A 15,949-nucleotide genomic window follows, 5' to 3' on the forward strand; every position below is an offset into this window, starting at 1 on the left:
ATGGTCAACTGAAACACATACTAATTTGACAGCCGTAACACAAAGTGTAGCAAATTAAAACGAGGCATTACTGACAGTGTACTGCCAGCCCCAGTTGATTTGTATAGTACCTTGCACAGATGCTATTAATGTTTCAGAAGCACATGGAACAGCACATTGCTGAATCAATGGGTGCACCAAGACAATTATTACCATTCATGAAAACGACATATAAATACACTTGAACAAAATAAACTCCACTCTTGGTGACATTAAACTATGAACATATTTGAATAAAACAAGGGTAAATTGACTCTACTATAGTATTGGTAGATTACTCATCAAGCCTATTTGAATAGCTCAAGTCTCTAATTGTATTTGTATCTTCCAAATTTTTTAAAATTTGCATCTTTGCAATTAATTGTATGTCAATTAAATTTATTTATTAATGTCATAAGTAGTTGCAGTGTTAACGTAAGCCTATGTTACTGTGAAAGTCTCCTTGTCGCCATACTCCAGCGCCTGTTCAGGTACACAGAGGGGGAATTTAGCACAGCCAATGCACCTAACCAGCGGATCTTTCAGACTGTGGGAAGAAACTGGCGCACCTGGAGGAAACCCATGTAGACACAGGGAGAATGTGCAGACTACGCACAGGCAGTGACCCTGGCTGGTTAGAGTACCTGGGTCCCTAGCGCTGTGAGGCAGCAGTGCTAACCACTGTGCTGAGTATGGTTTAATGCAGTATACATTGTCTATTCTGCTGGAGAAATTAAATATTACACTAATCTTGTGATATACTATCCAGCTATTTTCATTATATTCATGTCTGCGTTTAACAGTTATTTTTAAACCACATACAGGTACCAACTTAACTCAGCTCCGACCATCTGCAGTTAAAATATATAGCTTCCCACATTTCAGGTTAACAATTGCTTTTAACATCAAAAATTATCGTGAAATACACTTAAGACGTTTTGCAAGTGGAAAAGTTTTAACAAAATTACAACCTGCCATCTATTCCCATAAAAATGACAAAAACTTTCAACAAGTTTCACATCCAGCAACACTGAAATGCAATCTGAAATGTCTTAATAAATACAATGATACTACAAATCAGCAATTCAGACTGCACATCACCGCAAAAAACTTTTCATTTTCCCCCCAACAGCTCGGCATCAGATATTCGAAAGAAAACCAAGTACTCAAAAAAAGATGATTATGGAACTTTGTTACACATAAATACTACTACTCATTCTCAATTCTAATTTTTGTTCTGCGTATTTTTCCTTCAGGTTGCACAGGGGCATGCAGTTCGCCGTTCATTTCCGACTCGCATCCCTAAACCAAGATCCAGTACTATAAAGCTGTTTAGGACGCCTGAAAGACTCATCTCCAAATCTGAGCTACAGTCAGAAACACAATCTGTAAGAAAACAGGCAACAAATGTTACGTCCAACTTCAATATGCAAGCTACTTTCGGCAAAATGTAAACTTTATTTTGCAAAAAAAATGAACAGATAACAAGGTGCTATAGGATGCATAATCCTTTGTATTCACTTGAACCTGCAATAGATGCAAGATATTTGACAGTTTTCCACCAAATGTGAAAACAACTGCAACAGTCCATCGTCACAAGGCTAAATAAAATCCAACTCATATCTGATAACTCTGCACAATCCTACAGCATATTGTTTCTCAAGAAATGATAACCTGGGAAATTAGATCGAAGAAGTTATCTGTTAATTTTTCATGGTTATGTTAATGCTAGATTTGTTCCTAAAGCGATTCCAGGCTGAAATCTCTCTGGAGATTGGTTGGCAATGTTCCGTTTGCAGAGAAATGAACTTTTATCACTCTAGCTTTTGGAAATGTCACCCTATCCTTTCATTAGGACATGATCAACACATTAATGCATTACATTATTAGTCCCTTCATTCTATTTCCAATATAAGTTTATCAAATGTTTCCAAATAAATAAACCTAGACAAGGGATGGAATTTATTACCTTTGCTATGGCAACTTTGGTGGGGGGGGCACTGAGGCTGGCAGATGCTATTGGGCCACCTTCCCACCACTGCCCTGATTAAGTCCAAGGCAAGTGGGCAATTACTGTCATCCAAGGCCTTGTGTCACAATCTGTCACATTGATTAAATACCACCCTAGATCTTTAAACTGAAATAAATTCAAACAGCCACACTCATTGCAGCATTTCATTAAGAATTAACCTATTAAAGAGAGAGGTCCTTGCTTTAAAATAGGAAGAAGTTATTCAAAATCAAATTCTAACATTGGGAAACTCAGACAAATCCATTTAAGCAGAACAACTACGGAAATGTGTATTTTCTGAATAACACAGAGATAAAAATGCACTAGATAGCACAAATCAAAAACAGTTGGTCACACATTACTGAAACAGGAAGATCGTTTTGGGAGGGAACACACAAACAGGCACGTATTAAGTAAGGTTCCAAAATGATTACACAGTGCGGATGACAAAAAATTCTGTTTGTGGCTTAATGGTCTGTTTGCACAAGTGTAAAGATTAAAAAGAAAGTTTCCAAATGTTGCACTACATTCACTCCACATTTTAATATTTGTTGTATACCCATCATATAGTGAAATTTGATTTTGCACATGTACATATACAATATATATATGAATAAGCAGCACTTCTGACTCCTTGCAGTTTCTTCCTTTTCTCTACAAAAACAGGCTAAATCTAACTCCCCATTTCTTTGCAACATCATAACTCTCTTTTAAAAAATATAATTTGTCTTCAATGTTTTTTCCTCCTCGTCGATCTTTTCCAGGAAAAAGCGATTCATAATAGACAGATGGCAGCTCACCAATTCTCACCCAAATTGTCATACATCACATCAACCTCAAAAAAACATGCAAAAATCCTGAGCCACTGACAAAGCACTGGTTTCTATTTAGCCTCCCTCTGCTTTTCCTCATCCGTGGCTAATAAGGTGGGTGGCAATATGCGACAACTGCAAGTTGCTTTACATCAGCTTTAATGTAATGAAACATCTTAAGTGGCATCGTAGGAGCATTATAAAGCAAAATCTGACTCAGCCACAGAAGGAGATATTGGGGAATAATGGCCAACAATGTGATCAAAGAGGTCACTTTTAAGGTGCACCTTTAAAGAAAGAGAGGTAGAGATGCTGGGAGGCGAAAGGAGGGGATTACAGCCTCAGGCCAACATGGCGGAGTCAGTAAAATTAGGGTTGCACAAGAAGCCAGGACTGAAGGGATGTAGATATCTCAACGGGTTGTGTGGCTGGAGGAGATTTGAGAAGTAGGGAGGAGGAATACGGGGATTTGAAAATGCAAATCAGAATTTTAACAGGGAACAATGTCAGTCAGTGTGCACATGGTTGTTGGATGAAGAGGACTTGGTGCGAGTTAGAAAACGGACAACAGAGTTTTAGATTACCTCAAGTTAAATTTTCAGGTCTGCAGCTAACAAATACATGGATGAGGGTTTAAGCAGCAGATTTGATTTGATTTATTATCACATGTATTAACATACCATGAAAGGAATTAGAGACATAGAGATTTACAGTATGATTTACAGATTTACCTACAGCCCAACTTGTCCGTGCCACCCTTTTCTTAATCCTTAAACTAATCCCAATTGCCTGCATTTGGTTCATATCCCTCAGTACCCATCTAACCCATGTAACTGTCTAAATACTTTTTAAAAGACAAAATTGTACCCACTTCTACTACTACCTCTGGCAGCTTGTTCCAGACACTCACCACCCTGCGTGTGAAAAAATTGCCCCTCAGGGCCCCTTTGTATCTCTCCCCTTAAACCTATGCCCTCTAGTTTTATACTCCCCTACCTTTGAGAAAAGATATTGACTATCTAGCTGACCTATGCCCCTCATTATTTTACAGACCTCAATAAGATCACTCCTAAGCCTCCTATGCTCCACAGGAAAAAATCCTACTCTATTGTTTCTTGCGCAGTATACAGACAAAGCATACTGTACATAGGGTGTAGAGACAGATCAATTCAATATACAGTAGGTCCATTCACAAGTCTGATAGCAGCAGGGAAGAAGCTGTTCTTGAGTCAGTTAGCATGTGACCTCAGACTTTTGTATCTTTTTCCCAATGGAAGAAGGTGGAAGAGGATATGCCTGGGGTGCATGGGGTCCTTCATTACACTGGCTGCTTTTCTGAAGCAGCTGGAAGTGTAGACAGTGTCACTGGGTGGGGGACTGATTTGCATTATGGACTGTGCTTCGTTCACGACCCTTTGTAGTTTCTTGTGGTCTTCAACAGAGCAGGAGCCATACCAAGCTGTGATCCAACTAGAAAGAATGCTTTCTGTGGTGCATCTGCAAGTATTGGTGAGAGTTGTACTGGACATGCAAAATTTCCTTAGTCTTCTGAGAAAGTAGAGGCATTGGTGGGCTTTCTTAACAGTGCTGTCGCCATAGGGGGGACCAGGACAGGTTGTTGGACACCTAAAAATGTGAAACTCTCAATCCTTTCTACTTCGTCCCCACTGAAGTTGACAGATGCATGTTCTCCTTTATGCTTCCTGAAGTCGAAGACTATTTCTTTCATTTTATTAACATTGAGGGAAAGATTGTCATCGCATCAGTTCACCAGATTCTCTCTTTCCTGTGCTGTGTCTGGTCATTGTTTGAGATCTGACCCACCATGGTGGTGACATCAGCAAATTTGAAAATCAAACTGAAGGGGAATTTGGCCACACAGTCATTAGTGTATAAAGGAGTACAGTAGGGGGCTGAGAGCACAGCCTTGTGGGACATTGATGTTGAGGATGATTGTGGAGATGTTGTTGTCTATCCTTACTGATTGCTATCTGTGGGTTAGGAAATTCAGGATTGAATCGCAGAGGGAGAAGCCTCGCCCCAGGCCACAGAGTTTGGAGATGTTTCACTGGAATAATGGTGTTGAAGACTGAGCTGTAGACAATAAGTTCAAATTTGACATAGGTGTCTTTGTTATCTAGGCATTCCAGGGTTGAGTGCAGGGCCGGGGAAATGGTGTCTGCTGTAGACCTGGCAATCTGGGAGGCTGGAATTGATTCGCGCCATGACTAACCTTTCATAATGATGGATGTCAGAGCCACTGGAAGATAGTCATTAAGGCACATTGCCTGGCTTTTCTTTGATACTGAGATGATGATCATCTTCTTGAAGCAGGTACGGACTTCAGATTGTTGTAAAGAGAGGTTGAAGATGTCTGCAAATAGCCCCGCTGGCTGGTCCGCGCAGGATCTGAGTGCTCGCCATCCAGGCCAGTCACTTGCCACAGCAGATTGACCTTCAAGAAAGCTGCTCTGACAAATGCAATTGTGATCTTGGATACAGGTTCGTCCAAAGCTTTCGGGAATGAAGGGTGCATGCTCAAAACAGGCATAGGATGCAAAGAGCTCATCGGGAGGGATGCATTGGTACCAGCAAGTTTACGTGCCTTCATTTTGTAGCCTGTTATGTCTTGCAGAGCTTGCCATTGTCGGCGGGAGTCCACGTGGCCAGCCTGGGACTCTAGCTTGGTCCAGTACTGTTTTCTGACATTGTCGATGGATCTTAAGCTGAGGCAAGTGCGGAGTTAGGCTATGTTACAGATGTGGAAACAGACGGACCTAGTGATGGCAAGGACACGACAGCAAGATTGCAAACACTCTGAATCAACCCTGGACAGTTGACAGAGAGGGATGCAGGCATTATCTTGGAAGTATGAGCATATCAATCAAATCTATTTTCTAACCAGACCATAAAAGGCCAATGGGTGAACCGATGGTGTCACTTCTGATATCTCCACCATCTACTATGGAAATACCACTCACCATACACCCTGATTCTCTACAACTGCAAAGGTGCGCTGTAAAGTTAACATGATAATACAGGTATTGGCATTGACTCAGATCAACTAGCTTCAGATCATTGGTAATCAATACTTGACATCTAAAAAAAACACATGACAATTTATCAATAAAGATTAAACTAGAAAATATGAATTTGTGCTGCACATAAAATGTTCAAAATACTTATTTTCCACATTTACTTATAGTACGGATGCTCTGAGTGCTTAAGCTGTAACATTTTCCAAATGTGGTATGACATCGCCATCTTTTGGCAAACAAGTATTACTGCACAAAACATCTATCATGATACATGTTCAAAAACAATTTATTCTTTTAACTACATATTTATTTCACACCCGGAAATGATCATTAGCATTTGGACATGTATCTACCAATCTACCATGCATGCAATTATTTCCATACATTTTGATCAGAACATGGCCTGGACTACCCGGTATTTTAAGAATATATTATGAATAGATAAGGTAGCAAGCAGCTAAGCTAAACACCAGATTTAGTTATTTGGTTTGTTAGGCCTCAGAAAATAAAAAGTCATGGCTTGATCACTAAAACATTGGATTTAATAAAGATCATTAAAAACAGCTATTTATAGCAATTTACTTCAAAGTTCTTGCTTCAATCCCTGTCACTTTAGAGAAACTGAAAGATTGGAGCAATTGCATATTTCAGAACTTCTTATTGCACCTGGAATAATGAAATCTAACATACATCTCTCATGGTTACTGACAAACATCCATAGGACATCAAAGCTAAATTATTCTGAGCTCATCTTCTGATTGGACACTTTACAGTCTTCTAGACTGAACATTGAGTTCAACAACTTCAGAGCATGAACTCGCTCCTCCACCTCCATTTATTGCATTTAATTTCTTCTTATTCATCTATTTTGTTATTTTACATTTTTATTTTTAGACTTCTAAAATCTCACTTTCCATCTTGTTTCACCCCACCTCAGTAGGGCCAACTGTCGCATTCCTATATTCTGTGCCTTTGCTCTGCCATTTACACATTCCGATCTCTTAATGGACTATCTTAGCACCACTCCCACCTTTATCATCACCATTTACACTTCCTTGTTTTTTTGTCTTTGCCATTCCTATCAATTACAGCCCCCACCCCATGCTCACTGTATAAATCTTGTCCGATTTTCCTTGTCTTCAGCTCATCCAGACTCAAAACACTGGCTTTATTCTCTCTCCACAGATGCTATCAGATTTGCTGAGATTTTCCTGCCTTTTCTGTTTTTGTTCCTGATTCTAGCATCCAAAGTATTTTGCTTTTATCTAATTTCATCTGGTGAGGGTGGCTGGGCCGCAACTAATTGGCACCCATGGACTGTGGTTACATTTGCTGCTTGTACTAAATGCACAATTTAAAACAAGAGGTGGCAAGAGATCATTTGCAAAGTGCTTTGAAAGTGCCTAGAATTAGTGGGTGAAAAGAGCCTTGTGTGAGTCAAATGGATGCAAAGCCAAAACACAGACTGTCCTTTCAAAATATGAGTAGTTAACAACTATGCATAAACTAATGAAAACAAAGTAGAGCAAAGGGAGGGATTGTGGAGAAAGTTGGCTTAATGTTTAGGTAAGAGAAGTGAGCAGCTGTTTAGACCTTCACAAACAAGATGCCTGAAACACTTTGCAGCCAATTAACAAGTGTTTTACAGCCACTTAAGTATTTTTTGCTGCTTACAGTCACCACTTCAATGTTGGTAATATGGGAGCTGATTTCCGCAGTGCAAGGTCCCACTAATAGCAATGTGGTAATGCTGGGTAAGTTGTTTAAGCCAGGTTGTTACAGGATACACATCGGTCAGGACACCAGGGAGAACTCCACTCCAAATGATGACACGGGATCAGGGGTGACAGGCCTTGGTTTAATGCTTCAATCAATCAAAAAACAATACCTCCGACATAGCAGCATTCTCAAATTAATATATGAAGCATCCACCTAGATTTTTGCACTCAGGTGGTCAAGCACCCACAATCTTTTGCCTCAGAACAAGGAGACCATGGTCACATGGCTAACAGAAGCTACAATAAGCTACAGTGTTGGAACAAAAATTAAGGATAAAATTAAAGAGGTGTATGTCTTTGATTTATTATTGCCACTTGTATTAGCTTACAGTGAAAAGTATTGTTTCTTGCATCTTCTACAGACAAAGCATGTCATTCATAGAGAAGAAAACAAAAGTGTAGAATGTAGTGTTACTGTCTTGGCTAGGGTGTGGAGAAAGATTAACTTAATGCAAGGTAGGTCCGTTCAAACATCTGATGGCAGCAGGGAAGAAGCTGTTCTTGAGTTGGTTGGTACATGACCTCAGACTTTTGTATCCTTTTCTCGACAGAAGAAGGTGGAAGAGAGAATGTCCAGGGTGCATGAGGTCCTTAATTATGTTAAATGCTTTACCAGGCAATGGGAAGTATAGACAGAGTCAATGGATGGGAGGCTGGTTTGCATGATGGATTGGGTGACATTCACGATCTTTTGTAGTTTCTTGCAGGTCTTGGACAGAGCAGGAGCCATACCAAGCTGTGATACAACCAGAAAGAATGCTTTCTATGGTGCTATGGTTCTATAATGATGTTCATAGGGGATTTTAATTATTCAGAAACAGACAAGGATAGTGAAATGTCTGTGTTGAGAAAGGAGAGGTTATTTTCTTAAACAATATGGTCAAAATGGAAGTTGGTTAATTATGGCGATGATACAGAGTAGGTAAATATGAAGAAACAGCAGAGGTTGCTTGTGTCTATAGAATTTAGCCTGCACTTTCAAGTTCTCTTATTCAAGCAACAAAATTATCCTAAAGCCCTATATCAAATGTAATAGCTTCATCATATTGATGTCCTTGTCTTCAAAAATCTGTTCAGGAACATAAATTCTAATATATCTTAAGTGCATTTATATTTTAGAAATGCAGCCAAAGGGATGTGAACAAATCAGCTGCAGTAAATGTATACATTCTCCATACTCTATAAATTTGCTGTTCAATAAAGGAAGCTAGATTCAATTCAGTAGGGGTACATGGGACAGCAGTGGTAATGTCACCAGACTAGTAATCCAGGCTATTGCTCTGGGACATAGGTTCAAATCCCACCACAATAGTTGGTGGAACTTAAATTCAATTAATTAATCTGAAATACAAAGCTACTCTTAGTAATGGCGACCATAAAACAATAAGTGATTATTTTGGGCAGCACAGTAGTTAGCACTGCTGCCTCACAGTGTTAAGGTCCTGGATTCGATTCCAACCTTGGGTCACTGTCTGTGTGGAGTTTGCACATTCTCTCCGGTTTCCTCCGGGTGTTCTGGTTTCTTCCCACAGTTCAAAGATGTGCAGGTTAGGTTGATTGGCCAAGGTAGATTGCCCCTTAGTGTCCCAAGATATACAGGTTAGGGGAATTTGCAGGGTTACAGGGTTATTGCCTGGATAAGACAGAGTGAAGACTTGATAGGTCGAATGGTCTCCTGCTGCACTGTAGGGATTCTATGATCCTGCAGGATAATGGCTACCCAGTAAATGTAAAGAAATTTTGCCCTCATAGTTCCCCTGATACAACAATGGATTATCCGCATTCCATAGCAAAGTTCAACACAACTGTCATCCAAGTTAAAAATAAGAAAGGCTGGGGTTACCCTTATGAAACAAAAGAGAAACAACTAACCTTTGCAGATTTACTGGGGTATGGAAGTTATGATAAATGAGGAAAATGGAGTTGATTACCAACCAGATCAAACATGTAAAAAAAAACAAGCAGTAAAAGGAGGTACTCAGTTCAACAGACGTTCACAGATGCAATTTGTGACTTTGATCAGAGCAATATCAGTACTCTGAACCAGATGGACACTAAACTGAAGGCCAGTTCTGATTAAAGGACATTGACTTGAAATGCTGATTCTTTCTCTTTCCAGGCATGCTACTAAACTGGCTGCATATTTCCAGCATCTGTATTGCTTGGTTACTGAAATGAAGGGATTTCTTTCAAGAAAAATTGAAGCAATAAGATAGTCAATGACCTTAGAAATTAATGCAAGGTGAGCGGAATATGGCAGGCTGTGACTGCAGATTGATTGAATCAAAACCTTTGAATTGAGCAGTGATTTCGGCATTCCTGAAAGGGTACCAGAGCAAATGCAACCGTTAACATCATCAACTTAAGAGACTGTTAGGTTTCAGGCATTGAGTTTAGAGGGCATCAAGAGATCGGGAGCAGGCTCTTCTGAAGGAGATGAACTTGGAGAGGACAGCAGCTGCCAAGAGTGAAACTGCAGTAACAACAGGAGAGTGTCCAAGAAAGGATCAAAAGCTGGTGGCTTTAGTTACACCCATCTTTAACATAAAACACCAGGACAGCCTGCTTTCTTATGTTCTTACACACGGAAATTACATAATGTATTGTTTTATGTGATTTATGCTAGAGTTTTTTTGGACACATATCCGAAAGAGCCTCACTTTTCAGCTACATTTCACCAGTTTACTGATTGCTTAAAGAGAGCTTTGAACACTGAGGAAGACATACGTTTTACTCGGAAGGTCAACATCTACCAAGGTCAGAACATTTGCCAGAGATTTTTGATAACATAAAAGGTGGGAAAAGGAATAGACCATGTGGCACTTTGAGTCTGCTTTATCATTCAATACTATCTTCTGCCTCAACTCTATTTTGCTGTCCACTCCCCATTTCCTTGATTCCCAAATTCACTGGGGCCATTCTAGAATCTAAGAAATTTTGAAAAATCCTAACCTGTGCATCCACTATCTCTACAGTTACCTCCTATGGAACCTGAAGATGTGACCCTTCTGGTCCAAGAGATTTGTGCTGTTTATAGTCCTTTAAAGTTTTTTTTAAATACTTTTTCTCTTATGATATTAATTACTTCGTAGTCCTCAATTTTATTAGCCTCTTGGTCAACCTCTATTTCCGCAGTGTAACTTCTGTATTTTACAGAAAAGACACAAAATATTTGTTCAACTTGTGTCACTTCCTCATCCCTATTATAATTTTTCCTGTCTCTGTCTCTAAGGGACCAATGTTTACAGTCCACTTTTATGTTCCTGGATATTTTACTCTCATATTGTATTGTTTCCCTTTTTAAATCTAATTTTTGGTGGCCTTTAAAACTCTCCCAATCCTAAAGTCTTTCACAACATTATAAAGCCCTTCTTTTAATCTAACACATTGTTAACTTCCCTAGTAAGGCATGAAGGAATTGTTCTTGCTGAGTTTTTATTTCTCAACATAATATATTTTTGTTGAATTGTTTCTTTAACTGTTTTCCACTGGTGATTTACTGGCATACCATTTAGTCTATTTACTCGATAAACTTCTCCCCTCCTTCACATGTAATTACTTTGTTTAAATTTCAGGTTCTTGTTTTGGACCTGAGCATGTTGTTTTCAAACTTAACATGGAATTAATTGCATTATGATTACTTTTTCCCAGAGGACCTTTTACTATGAGATTACTAATTAACTCTTCCACATTATACAATACAGTACATGTAAAATTTTGTACAGTTGATTCCACAATGTATTGTTCTTGGAAGCTGTCCCAAAAACATTCAGCAACCTTAGCTTCCAGACCAAATGTGCCAGTTTGATCCGTCCAATCTATTACATGAAGATTAAAGACCACACAATTATTACACTGTCTTTGTCACAAACTTCAATTATTTCATGCTTGATATTCTATTTAACAGTATAAATACTAGGCACTGGTAGGCACTGGAATTGGCAATAACCCAGCCTTGCTGACCCTGCAAAGCTGTCCTTACTTACATCTTGGTGGCTTGTGCCAAAATTTGTAAGAGCTGTCCCACAGACCAAACAAGCAATAACCTAATGTAGTCATACTCACAGAATCATATCAAAGTGACAATGTTCGAGATACCACCATGAACATTCCTGGGTGTGGCCTGTCCTATTGGCAGGACAGACCCATCGGAGGTAGCGATAGTGATATACAGGGAATTACACTGGGAGACCTCAACATTTACCCCGGACTCATGATATCTGGTCAAACACGGGCTAGGAAATCTCCAGCTGATTACAACCCACTGCCTCCCTCAGCTGGTGAATCAGTACTCCTCCGTATTGAGCACCATTTGGAGGAAACACTGAGGGCTGCACAATATATAGTCTGTGTGGGGGAACAAAAGTGGCTGAGTAGCACATTGTTGATCAAGTTCTAAAGAACAGAGATGCTAAACTGAGTCTGCAGCAGGTGGTGCAGGAACTAACAAATGGGGGAAAAACACAGGTGACCATATCCTCACCATTCTATCTGTCCATGACAATATCAGTAGAAGCAACCATCTTATCCTTGTGGAGGCACGAGACATTGTGGGCCATCAGCAGCAGAATTGTATTCAGCCACAATGGCTTGGCATATCCCCCAATCTATGATTAGCATCAAGCTAGGGGATCAACCTTGTTCAAAGAAGAATGTAGGAAGTCATGCCAAGGACAGCAGAAGGCATACCTAACAAAAAAAGTGTCAACCTCGTGAAACTACAACACAAGACTACTTGCATGCCAAACAACGTAAGCAGCATACAATTGACAAAGTGATCCCACAATCAATGGATCAGATCTGAGCTCTGCAGTCCTGCCACATCCAGCCATGAATGGTGGTGGACAATTAAACAACAAACTGGAGGAGTTGGAAGCATCATAAATATACCCATCCACAATGATGGTAGAGTCTAGCACATTAATGCAAAAATGAAGGCTGAAGCATTCGCAACCATCTTCAGCTGAAGTGAATGATCCACTTCACTCCTCCTGAGGTCCCCAATATTACAGTTACAGTCTTTAGCCAACTGAATTTACTCCATGCAGTACAGAAGGAGGCCATTCAACCCATCAAGTCTGCACCAACAACACTCCCACCCATGCCCTAAATCTGTAACCCCACGAATTTACTAGTCTCCCTGACAGTAAGGGACAATTTGACATGGCCAATCAACCTATCCTACACATCTTTAAACTTTGGAGGGAAACGGGAACACCCAGGGGAAACCCACAGACACAGGAAGATCATGCAAAACTCTAGACAGGGAGTGACCTGAGGCTGGAACTGAACCCAGGTCCCTGGCACCATGAGGCAGCAGTGCTAACTACTGTACCACCATGCTGCAAATTCAAACAGAGACACTTGAAAGAAAGAGATGGAAAATGCAGAATACTAGGCACATCCCTTGTGGCTGTGAAGACAGTGTCATTACACATCCAAAAAATAACCCATCTCCTGCACCTTTATAATTTCAACGTGTAAACAATTCTGAATTAAAGCAAAACAGACTGTCATTTAAAAGTCACAATGATAGTGACTTTTTAGGGGTGTCTTGACAAACACATGAATAGAATGGGAAGAGAGGGATATGATCCCTGGAAGGTTTTAATTCAGATAGTTACATGGGTACAATGGGTATAGAGGGATATGGGCCAAATTGTACCCGCCTCTATTACTACCTCTGGCAGCTTGTTCCAGACACTCACCACCCTCTGTGAAAAAATTGCCCCTCCGGACCCTTTTATATCTCTCCCCTCTCACCTTAAACCTATGACGTCTAGTTTTAGACTCCCTTACCTTTGGGAAAAAAACGTTGACTATCTAGCTGATCTATGCCCCTCTTTATTTTATAGACCTCCCTAAGGTCATCCCTCAGCCTCCTATGCCCCAGAGAAAAAAGCCCCAGCCTATCCAGCCTCTCCTTATAGCTCAAACCATCAAGTCCCAATAGCATCCTAGTAAATCTTCTCTGCTCTCTTTCTAGTTTAATAATACCCTTTCTATAAAAGGATAATCAGAACTGTACACAGTATTCCAAGTGTGGCGTTAACAATGTCTTGTACAATTTCAACAAGACATCCCAACTCCTGTATACAATGTTCTCACCAATGAATATTTTTAAGAAGCGGGTTGATGGGTTCTTGATAAGAGAGGGGATTAAGGGTTATGGGGAGAGGGCGGGAATGTGGAACTGAGCCACAACAGATCAGCCATGATCTTATTGAATGGCGGGGCAGGCTCGAAGGGCTAGATGGCCTACTCCTGCTCCTATTTCTTATGTTCTTATGTTCTTATGTTCTTATGAAACCAAGCATGCTGATTGCCTTCTTTACTCTGTCCATCCACCTGCAAGGAGCTATGAACCTGCCCCCCTAGATCTTTAACTCTCCCCAATGCCCTACTGAGTAAATTCTGCCCTGGTTCAATCTACCACAGTACATCACCTTGCAATTATCTAAATTAAACTCCATCTGCCATTCGTCAGCCCACCGACCCAACCAATCAAGATCCCGTTGCAATCCGAGATAACCTTCTTCACTTCTGCAGAGACAGGCAGGTCTCTCTCTTGCTGAAGGCAAAATCATCTAGCAGGCAAGCACCAGGCAGAAAGAAATAGGGCAGCCTCTTCAGTTACCTCCGCAGAGACAAACAAACATCTCAGACTACGAAACTACCAAAATCAGCTCTACTGAAATCATTCAACTTAATGTTTGCAACATTTTACCACTTACGTCTAACAGACAAGCTAAGGACTGATTCGCATATCCTTTTAACTTTTATTTGGACTCTTACCATTCTTATTTCTGATGTGTGTGTCACACCTTTTGCAATTTTTCCTCTGTTTTTCTAATAACTAATAAACTTATTCTTACTTTGATTTAAGAAAACCTGGTTGAATCAACTCCTTTGTAAAAAAATATATTTGGATTGGAAAAGAATCCATGGGGCAACAATTTTTAAAGAAATGTTTGGAGCAACCAATCAAAGGAGTTGAATAAAAAGGGGAGCTATCTCATTCCATTCACCTGTTCATAACAACTTACAATGAAATAACCTGCTTATATAGATGTTCAGTTTCAGTTTTACCAGAGTCACTCAACTCCTGACCACTTTAGTCCAAACATGGACAAAACAGCTGAACTCAAACGCAGTGTTGGTTAGTCAGAAGCTTTTTCCCAGGGTGGAAGAGTCAATTACTAGGGGGCACAGGTTTAAGGTGCCGGGGCAAGGTTTAAAGATGTACAAGGCAGATTTTTTTTAAAAATAGGAGGTGGGCGTTTGGAACTTGATGCCGAGGAGATAGTGGAAGCAGATACGATAGTAGGTTAGAAGGATTAGTGGGTAAACATGTAGGGATGTGGGGGTGGGACATGGTTGGGATTGTGGTCGGTGTAGACACGATAAGACAAATGGCCTGTTTCTATACTGTAGGGTTTCTATGATCTACGATCTATGATAGTTACTTTTTAGGGGTGTCTTGACAAACACATGAATAGAATGGGAGGAGAGGGATATGATCCCTGGAAGGGTAGGGGTTTTAATTCAGTTGGGCAGCATGGTCGATGCAGGCTTGGAGAGCCTGTTCCTGTGCTGCAGTTTTCTTTGTTCTTTGAGTGAGGGGAGAGTAACTGCTCTTGACATCAAGGCAGCATTTGACAGAGCATGGCATCAAGGAGTCCTAGCAAAATAAGAGTCAATGAGAATCAGGAAGAAAACTCTCTACTGGTTGGAATCATACTGAGCAGAAAGGTATGTCGCTGGGCTGCTAGTGGTCAATCCTCTTAGTCCCAGGATATCATTGCAGGAATTCCTCAGGAGAATATCCTCGGCACAAGCATATTCAGCTGCTTCATTTATGGCCTTGCCTCCATCATAAGGTCAAAAGTGGCGATGGTCACTGATGATTGCACAATGTTCTGCGCTATTTGCATCACCTCAGAGAGTGAAGCCATCTGTGTTCATATGCAGTAAAACTTCCACAACATTCAGACTTGTGCTGATAACTGACAAGTAACATTTGCGTCATATCTGTGCCAGAACATGACCACCTCCAACAAGAGAGAATCTAACTGTCTCCGTGACTTCAATAGTATTACAATCACTGAATCCCCCACTGTGAATATTCTGGGGCTTACCATTGACCAGAAACTAAACTGGACTTGCCATATAAATATTATGGCCACAAGAGCAGGTCAGAGGCTGGGAACTGTTATGATGATGTGGGTATGCCGGCGTTGGACTGGCGTAAACACAGTAAAAAGTCTGACAACACCAGGTTTTAGTCCAACC

At 40.4% G+C, this 15,949-nt stretch overlaps 2 protein-coding genes across 6 annotated transcripts in view; one reads left to right on the forward strand and one right to left on the reverse strand.

Moving 5' to 3' along the window:
* The window catches only part of filip1l (filamin A interacting protein 1-like), a 235,731-nt gene extending 233,084 nt beyond the window's left edge, over positions 1–2,647 (forward strand). Inside the window, exon 7 of one of the 2 annotated variants that reach the window (XM_080203555.1) lies at positions 1,275–2,647. In XM_080203555.1, coding sequence (XP_080059681.1) covers positions 1,275–1,472 — 198 coding nt within the window. In that variant the 3' untranslated portion in view covers positions 1,473–2,647. The remainder of the gene's footprint in view (positions 1–1,274) is intronic. The other variant, XM_080203556.1, reaches the window with a different exon arrangement.
* Positions 1–15,949, reverse strand: part of cmss1 (cms1 ribosomal small subunit homolog) — a 323,934-nt gene that overhangs the window by 285,925 nt on the left and 22,060 nt on the right. The window lies entirely within an intron of this gene.

This window comes from Carcharhinus amblyrhynchos, chromosome 15 (genome assembly GCF_965287045.1).
Source record: "Carcharhinus amblyrhynchos chromosome 15, sCarAmb.v2.hapA, whole genome shotgun sequence".
Classification (NCBI taxonomy): Eukaryota; Metazoa; Chordata; class Chondrichthyes; order Carcharhiniformes; family Carcharhinidae; genus Carcharhinus; species Carcharhinus amblyrhynchos.